Source organism: Rutidosis leptorrhynchoides, chromosome 7 (genome assembly GCF_046630445.1).
Source record: "Rutidosis leptorrhynchoides isolate AG116_Rl617_1_P2 chromosome 7, CSIRO_AGI_Rlap_v1, whole genome shotgun sequence".
Classification (NCBI taxonomy): domain Eukaryota; kingdom Viridiplantae; phylum Streptophyta; class Magnoliopsida; order Asterales; family Asteraceae; genus Rutidosis; species Rutidosis leptorrhynchoides.
Window position 1 is genome coordinate 9,471,037 of NC_092339.1, and position 8,817 is coordinate 9,479,853.

At 34.4% G+C, this 8,817-nt stretch overlaps 2 protein-coding genes across 2 annotated transcripts; both read right to left on the minus strand.

Moving 5' to 3' along the window:
• Positions 1-943: 943 nt before the first annotated feature.
• On the minus strand, positions 944-3,866 carry LOC139858129 (CRS2-associated factor 2, mitochondrial). Its single transcript, XM_071846982.1, has 5 exons — positions 3,151-3,866; positions 2,559-2,686; positions 1,965-2,190; positions 1,306-1,433; positions 944-1,203 (listed from the first exon to the last, which is right to left on the minus strand). Exons 1-5 carry the CDS (start codon positions 3,644-3,646, stop codon positions 1,108-1,110), a joined length of 1,074 nt encoding a protein of 357 aa, XP_071703083.1. The 5' UTR covers positions 3,647-3,866; the 3' UTR covers positions 944-1,107.
• Positions 3,867-6,886: 3,020 nt separating this feature from the next.
• Positions 6,887-8,317, minus strand: LOC139858093 (uncharacterized). Its single transcript, XM_071846947.1, has one exon. The coding sequence runs from the start codon at positions 8,202-8,204 to the stop codon at positions 7,215-7,217; it is 990 nt and encodes a 329-aa protein (XP_071703048.1). The 5' UTR covers positions 8,205-8,317; the 3' UTR covers positions 6,887-7,214.
• Between the last annotated feature and the right edge of the window lie 500 nt (positions 8,318-8,817).

Consider the following 8,817-nt stretch of genomic DNA (forward strand, 5'->3'; position numbering starts at 1 on the left):
TATGTATTTAATTGTTTGACAGAGTAGCTGAAACTGTTAAAGTAGAGAGTAAAATGTCAAAAAGATAGAAGTTAAACGCTAGTTCTAGTAGCTTTTAGCTTTTTCCAATAGCTTTAGGCTCTTGTAACCAAACGGAACTTTTTATTTTATATGAGTTTTTTTTTTATAAAAGTTAAAAGCTCCAAAAAGCTTTTTATAAAAGTTAAAAGCTCCAAAAGCCTTTGGCTATGTTTGGCAAAGAACTTTTTGAAACTTTTTAGAGCTTTTAGTTTTTATGAAAAACTCCTAACTAATATTTAGCTCCGTTTGTTTAAAAGATCTTCTAGCTTTTAGGATTGTGAAAAAGCTCCAATCTCAAACGTTGCTTCAACAAGCGTTTAAGAAAATGGAATAGCGTTTGCAATCTTATTTACCGAATTATCCTTCCATAATTATAAAACCTCCCACGTAAATACTCCATGTAGCAATATATTCTATGCATGGCCACGTAATAATATATTCTCCTCATGGTATTCTGCTCATAGTAAAAAGGGTAAATACAGATTATGTAGAGATAATTGGTAGAGATAGGTTTCCAAAGTCTGGCACGCAACATTATAAGACCAAAAGATCCAACTTTTCAACTAGTACCACCTCAAATCATGAACGACAAAAGATACATGCCGTATTTCAAGGTATGTTTTCGGTTATTAGTAGTATTATATATGTTTTCGGTTATTTGGTAATGACTATGTTTTATTAAACTAAAATAATGATATTTAAGTATTTTTTCTAGTGTCCATTTTTGTCATTTTACTTATTTTATAACAGCTCCAGCTACTTTGCCAAACAATTAAAATACATTTAAAAAATTTCAGCTAAACACCCTCAGCTAAACGCTTGCAGCTAAACGCCTGCAGCTAAACGCTTGCAGCTTCCAGCTAGTTTTGCCAAACATACCCAAAATAGAAGCCATTACATAACGTTACAATCACATACATACCCTGAACAAGAAGATCTATTAATCACACAAAGTTCAGAATATAAATCAACAACTGAATTTTACAAAACCACCTATCTGTATTTAGCCATTTCAAACACACACAAAAAGCTGCAAGTCCAAAGATCTTAACTTGGATCAGAAGCAGCTTCACTGGCTTTCCTCCCTCTCCAGATAATGATTTGTTCGTCTTTGTACAATATGGGGACACAAGGTACCAAATCCTTCAAGGAGAGAATAACGATACTCTCAAATTTTGTATTCAAGAAACGTAAAGATCATAACTTTTTATCACAAGATTTGATTACATGGTCTGAAACACATACCCTTAACTTTACAGCGATCCTTTTGCAGTCGCTCATACCCACATGGGCACAATCGAGCCTCAATACTTCTTCAGATTGAAAGGCCTCCCTCACTTTGTCTACCACATTAGTGTACACGCCATTTCTTGCTGCACAAGGAGCAAACATTCATCAACTAAAAACCAGAGGTGAAGATTTTAATCCATTTACATGGTCGATTAGGGCTGTATAAAGTTTGTAACATGACAGATGTAAAAATTAGTTTAATATGAAACGGGTCAAATGGTTATGTGTACCAAAACTGATGTAACTTGATTTTCAAACTGATGTACCAAAACTGATGTAACTTGATTTTAAACGAATACAATGACCTAAACCATTTTATTTAAAACAAATCTTATTATTTTTATGATGTTATAGTGCGGAATCATATATTTGATAAATTAATAATTTACAAACTAGAATAAATGGGCACACAGGTGTTGACGGGTCACCCTCACCCCAAATTTGGTCCACATCGACCGATACATAAAATTGACCCTTTTTTGAAAAATCACCCAACCCAGCGAATTTTGCCATCTTTATGAAAAACTTTGGCAAACAGAAAACAAACATAGTACATTATACACAAGAAAAGATGTCGGCAACTATTCGTATAAAACTAACAGAAAAGCACATACTTAGTTTTATAAGTGGAGGAGAGTTAAGTCCTCGGTTCCTCATTTCTTTAGTTTCTTCAAACGTCAACCCATCAGCAACATTTTTTATAAGCTTGGGATAAATTGGTGGATATGGCTTCCACAGCATTAAAGGTACAACAGGTCTATTCTTCGGGTCATAATTTCGTCCTCGATACAGTAGCAAGATATTAATCTGCCGGTGTATAATTTTCCCGCCTGATTTATCCTGCAAGTTTCTACATACCCATCAGTTAAGATCTTTCTTAGAGAATCCAATTCAGCAAATGTAGTGACAAAACATTGGCCGTGAGATGTAGCGGGCCAAAAAGGGTAGCGCAGTTTGACCCAAAACATTTTTGTCCAAATTCATAGCATTTAATTTCGTTTAATATGATTACAAAAGATAGTTTTAACAACCTTTATATAATATTTTGAATAAAGTTTATTACTCAGTTATGTACTGACTATAAACCTCGTGTGCCTTTATACCCATCTGATCCGTTAGGTTAGAAATAGGAAACAACCCGAATTAAACCTAATATAGTAAATGGGTCGATATTTCCACCTCTGAGTATAAGAACAATAGATTTAAACCTCAATATGGAAGCAAACGTTGTCCATGTCTAAGGTTGGGACTCCTAAACACTTGATCCTTACAGCTTCGGCTTTCTTCCAATGGTTATGTATGTCATCAATCATGTTGTGAGTAACTCCACCTTTTCCTATCATATCATAAGTTTCAGTAATCACGTCACATGTTATCATTATATTAAAAACCTCATTTATAGTTTCAGCACACAAACTGACACACACTCTCAAATCAAGATCCGTGACCCGGTAAGCCGAGATGGTAACATTATGGCCTTAAACTAGAACATAAAAGGTAAGCATAAAAGCCCGTATTTTATAATGATATAAGCATTAACATTACTGCTAAAGGAATGCATTTGCTTAAAAGTTGCAATTAAAACAATCTATATGAAAATGGTCAATTCGGGTTGTAAAATTAGCATTAGCATAAAGATTAATGGGTCAAATACATCTACCATGCATATGAATGCTTACAGTATGCAAAATCAGTGTTACCCACCTTGTAGGTTTGCCATCTCTACAAATCTTCAAACAAGCTGATTATTAAAAGTATAAAAATTGGAACATAATAATCATATAAATGTAATAGTTTTACCCAAATTAATTTGTCGAGAGCAATCACTATGCCTGTATCTTTCAACAAGCACCAGCACTTCATCTTCTGAAAAAGGTTCCCCCAGAACCGCATTCCTTTCTTCTTCAACTTTATTCATATTCACCGCCGTATTCGCCGGCGCTGCCGTACCGGTCCATTTCCGGTCAAGACGACCAGGCCCAAAAGGTGAAAACTTGGGTGTTTCCCTGTACCCGATTGGTTCAACAGAAGGATTAATTTCAGAGTATGAGTACCTGAAATCAAAGGGTAAATCGCTCTTTATTGGAAGTTTATTTTTGGGTTTTTTATGAGATTCAAGATTCTTGCTTTTTTGATTGTGGGGTTTTTGAATTTGGGGTTTTGGGGGTTTGTGGAGTGGGGAGAATGGTGGGTCGTCGTCAAAATTTGATTTTGTTTTGTGACGGAAGAGAAAAAGGAGTGTTGGTGGGGTTTGGTTGTGGAGGTGGTGGCGCTGCCGTGAAAAAAGTTTTAGCATTTGAAGGTGGGTTTAGAGGCGCCGCCGTTAATTATTTCCGGCGAAGGTGTCATGAATAACTTGACTTACTAATTGAAGGAACATATTTGAAGTACTATTTCAGAAGAAAAAAAAAAAAGTTTAGTAATAATTCAAGAACTTTTCTTCTATGTTCACAAGTGTTTGATAAGTTGTTTCGTTAAATCATCAATTTTGCTTGCTCTTGACATGTTTCAAGTAACCATCTTGATATCTAAATGACATCTCTCTTGTGCTCATAAAAAAAAAGCATGTATACACACAACACAACACACCCATCACACAAATCTATTAATCGACCATGACACAGATAACATTTGTGAGCCCATGACATTGGTCAGAATAGTATACCAACAAATCGAAATTATAGCAAGCAATTGAATGAGTCACTGGATATTTGTTATGGAAAAATAGAAACAATTTGGTTTTCAAGAAGAAGAAAGGCAATGGCCCAATGATGCTAAACGAAATCCAAATCCAAGCATTCGAATCAGGGCCGGTCCTGTCATTTTTTATGCCCAGTGCGTAGATATAAAAATATGCCCCTTTAATTTTTGTAAGCAAATAGTACTATTATACTATCTTATACTATCTTTATAAATATAAGTATAAATAAATGGTTATAACCTTATGTTAAATTTTATGTTTTATTTAACTGAATATATGTTATAATACATACATTTATAGAAGAATATAGACATTAAAAAAAATATAACCTCACTTCAAGTCAACTTGCACGGTTTATTAATACATGCTACATATGTTCTATTGGGAAATATTCATTTAAATCCTTAATTTTATTTGAAAATCAAGAGCTAAAACTCAACATTTGGATTAAAATAATCAATGACTAGAATTAAAATCAAATGTGATTTGGCGAATCCATCACATGTGATTGTCATGACAATCACATGTGATTATATGATTCTCAAATAAAATTAAGAATTCAAATAAATATTTCACTTATTCTAGTTTGTAAAAATGTCATGGTAATATTAATATATTCATTCAATTAGATTTCAAATATGCCTATATATTAATATTAAAATACTTTTTTATTAATTTATTGATTTAAACTATATCTTTTAGTCTAGATATAAATTGACACAAACTAAATAACATACTAGTACATTATATGGTCCTATTCTATATTGTATTATTACAAGTACAAAAGTGTTCTTTAATTTCTTAATATTCTCACATACAGTACTACTCGTATATAATTACAACAATGGAGTATTATAAAAAAGTTTTAAATAATAAAATCTAAAGAGAAGGGTTAATATGTAAGTTAGTATAGGAGTGAAGGGGTAAGTAGCAAAAAAGTTAATTGATTGTGAATCACCTTCCCCAAATTTTTCTCAAAATTCTCTGCAACATCCTAACCCCATAAAACCTAAATGAAGCTTTTAAGTTTGCGCCAAGAAACAAAATTAACCATCTAAACATACTATATATATATAAGTATCATATAACATAGTTAAATTGTTCAAAACTCGATTTTTACACACTTACACATCTCAAATCTGTAAAAACTGAAGAACAACCATTGAACACATGATGCCCTCTCTTTCATGATGCCCAGGTGCGGTTGCACCTCCAGCCCCACCCCAGGTCCGGCCCTGATTCGAATGGATCTCCAATCGCTCGAAAAAGATCTCGCTAATGTGGACTCAATGGTTGATAAACCCAAGCTCCTGTGAGTGACGATCATGGTTGACAGTCTTACATTGTAGTCACAATAATTTTGTTTTAATTCTGTCGCTATGCTCTTCTGATGTGTTGTGTTTGCTAAATCGCATTCTCTCATATGCCATGTTGTTTTATTCTCCTTATATTAATAAAAATCTTTCTGGCTTTTTAAAACATACAAACGTACATAGTTTTCATTCCACTAAATATGCTTACTCTCTAGAAGATCTCTTTTCGAACAGTCCAACTTGGAGGATTTGCCATTAGTTGTTTCCTTACGTCTTGACCATTTTTAACTTTTCCATGTTTTGTATCTTAGTTGTAATCTTCGTATCTTTGTACTTTAGTCGATAATCTTCATTGTTTTGATGAAGTTATCGTGTTTAATAAAATTTCTCTCTACGCCGTTAAAAAAAAAAATCTCTTTTCATTCCTATAATTTTCGGGTTTTTCAGATTTACGACCTTACCCACCCAGGGAACTATGAAAAGATGATATCAACAGTATATTCTCGATTAATATCAACAGTACTTATCATATTGCAACCTCAATCTCTAGACCAGATTCCTTTTTTATGTTGCTAAAAATACGAAAACTCAAATAAACCCGGAAACGTTCTCAAAAAGAAAACGTGACAACCAGAAAGTACAAAGTTGGGGCAGGACGAGGCTCGAACTTAGAAAGATACAAAGAAAACCAGATGTTAAACTACCTATAAACGAGCCTCATCCGTCAAAACCAAAAACATATTAATAACCGAGAACAAGAAAAACACTACCACCAATTCCAACCACTTGATCCGAACCAAGCGATAAATACAAGCTAGAACGAATACACTACTAACGAACCAAGGGGTCCGTCTTCCAAGGACTTACCCGCACAATTGGACGCTAAACCGTTATCAGTAACCTTATTAACAACGAGTGTTACATTTTCTGAAAACCCAACATTAGCTTTACCCTTTAATGTTAATGAATCTAACCCATTCACTATAACATAGTCACTAACTAGATCATTTACTTTTAATGAATCAAACACACACCTTAACAGCGACACTAGCTTGCTCCTTTATATCTAATGAATCATTCACTTTTATACAGTCATTATCCTTCACCTAGTAACAAATTCTCTGCGTCCCATTTTCTTCTTAATTGCGTCGAAATTTTTAGCTCCTCAATTAGACGATAAATTGACCGAAGCATCGCTAGGTGGATTCGACTCAAGCCTATTCAGAATCGCCTCATCCAAAGATCCGAAAACCAACCCAAATGGTGTAGTCTTCTGTTGAGTACTGCTGACCGAAACAGGATCGTGTTTTTCATCAACCGAAGAAGGTCTCCTCAACCTTTTGCTTACTCCGCCTATATGATTATCATACACCGTCATTTGTTGCTCACAATTTACATTCGCAGCTCCACACCTAAACCCGTCTTCAACCATCGGGCCACTCGACACCACAAACCGATTGGTGGAAACCAGCAAACCAAGATCAAACAAGTTAAAAATGAAATGATCCACCATTGACGTATCCGAGAGCTCAGATATCCAAACGTCAATTCTACTGTTCCCTACAACATGTTTTCATTATTGCATAAATGCATTCTCATGCCACACTATACAAGCAAGCTATATATAATTCCAACCTAATGTTTTTATGCATGATTTGATACATAATCCTCCCTGGACCCTGTAATGTACTGTTTTGTATGGGAAGCATTAAGTGAGATTTGAAGCTGCAACTCTAATCAAGCAATAAATATTCCAAAAAACAACATAAAACTCATTAAATCTCTTTACTTATCAAAGTTAAACATTTAAAACACAAACTCAAAACGTATCACAACAACAAGGTTTAACTTTACATGTTACTACTACTGCTTTCAAAGTCCAACCTTTCATTCTTGCATCTCCTTTGATCTCCAATCATCGATTCAAAAACATCCAACAAACAATCCAACCCTTCAATATCCTCTTTACCAATCGCCTTGAGTGTATACACAATGCTCTCAATTGACGACAAATATCCAGCTTTCGGTTGTCGTCTCACTTCACCATATACACTCAACTTACCAATATCCAATTTCAAATGTGGAAACAATCTCAACCATGGATTCTCTTTATACATCCTAGTAGCTTTAGCCCATGTTCCATCTAATACAATCAAATTCTTAACATTAAAATCTACATCTTCAATCCCAATCGAATTCTCACATGGAAATAGTAATATCGAACCCGAAGGAACCACCATTTCAAATTCTTGAACATAGTTTCCATCACTCCATCTCTGCATCTTTTTAACAGTAAACCCATTTTGCACCCCATTAATCACATCTTTATCAACCAAAAAATTATCAAAATCTTGACTTTGACTCCAGTTATTTACAAGTGAAGTAACTGAACCCCTTTTATCAATAGTGAAACTAATATCAGCTGGATGTAAAGATTCAAACTTTTTATGATTCTTGACTGATTCATGATGACCCAGATCAAGATCTGGTTTAAAAAAGTGTATATCGAAAAGGGCATCTGAAATAACATCGGAAACATGTGCAATATTGATGTTTTTGAGACCTAGGGTTGCTATTCTAGCTGAATTAAGTGGGTGTTTCTTTTCTAAACTGTGTTGAAGAACTGTAACTGCAATTGTGTTTTCAAGAATTGGGGTTTTGAATCGTGTGCAGAGACAGACTCGAGTGGGTCTCGAACAAGATGGGCATGTGGGTCTACTATTATCTTGAACAGAGTCGGTCGCCATTGCTAGGGTTAGGGTATGTGGCTTGAATAAGAAGAAAACCGGGTTTCTTTTGGAGCTCAGTATATGGACTTTGGGTCCAAAAATGGAGAGCATTTGAATTGCAATAACTACTGAATCAATAGGTTATAAACTTGGTAGAAAAATTTATGAGTATAAAAACTAGTGTTTTACTATCCTTTCCTGGCTAGGGTTTTAGTTGATAACGTTGGCATTGATGGATGATGTTGGTCGATATAACATATACGGTTAGAAATGTGTAGTGTTAGTTGAATTTGTAACAGGATTGATACTATAATAGTGTAAACTAGTGTTCGAGCCCTCGCTTCGCGGCGGGGTTTCAGTTTTCAATGTATTTTATTGCGTTTAGTTTGTAAAATCATTTTGTGGTTAACGATGATGTCGTTGAAGCGCAACTCGAGTCGAACTAAAAGGTATAACACGTGAAAGATTTAAATATTATTCTAAATTAACAATATATGTGCATCTCCGCGTTTCGCTATGGAATTGTCGACTTTTAAAAATTTAACGGAGAATTAACGTGTATGAAAAGTACCCCAAATATTTAGCGTTTTTTAAAAAGCGTCCGTTTTATGTATAGCTAGTGACATTGTGTTCCTAAAATTATTTCGAGTTTAACGATGGTGGCGGAAAAATTTAACTCGTTGCGAGCGCGAAGATATGACTCGTTGAATATTTGGGTGGAGTT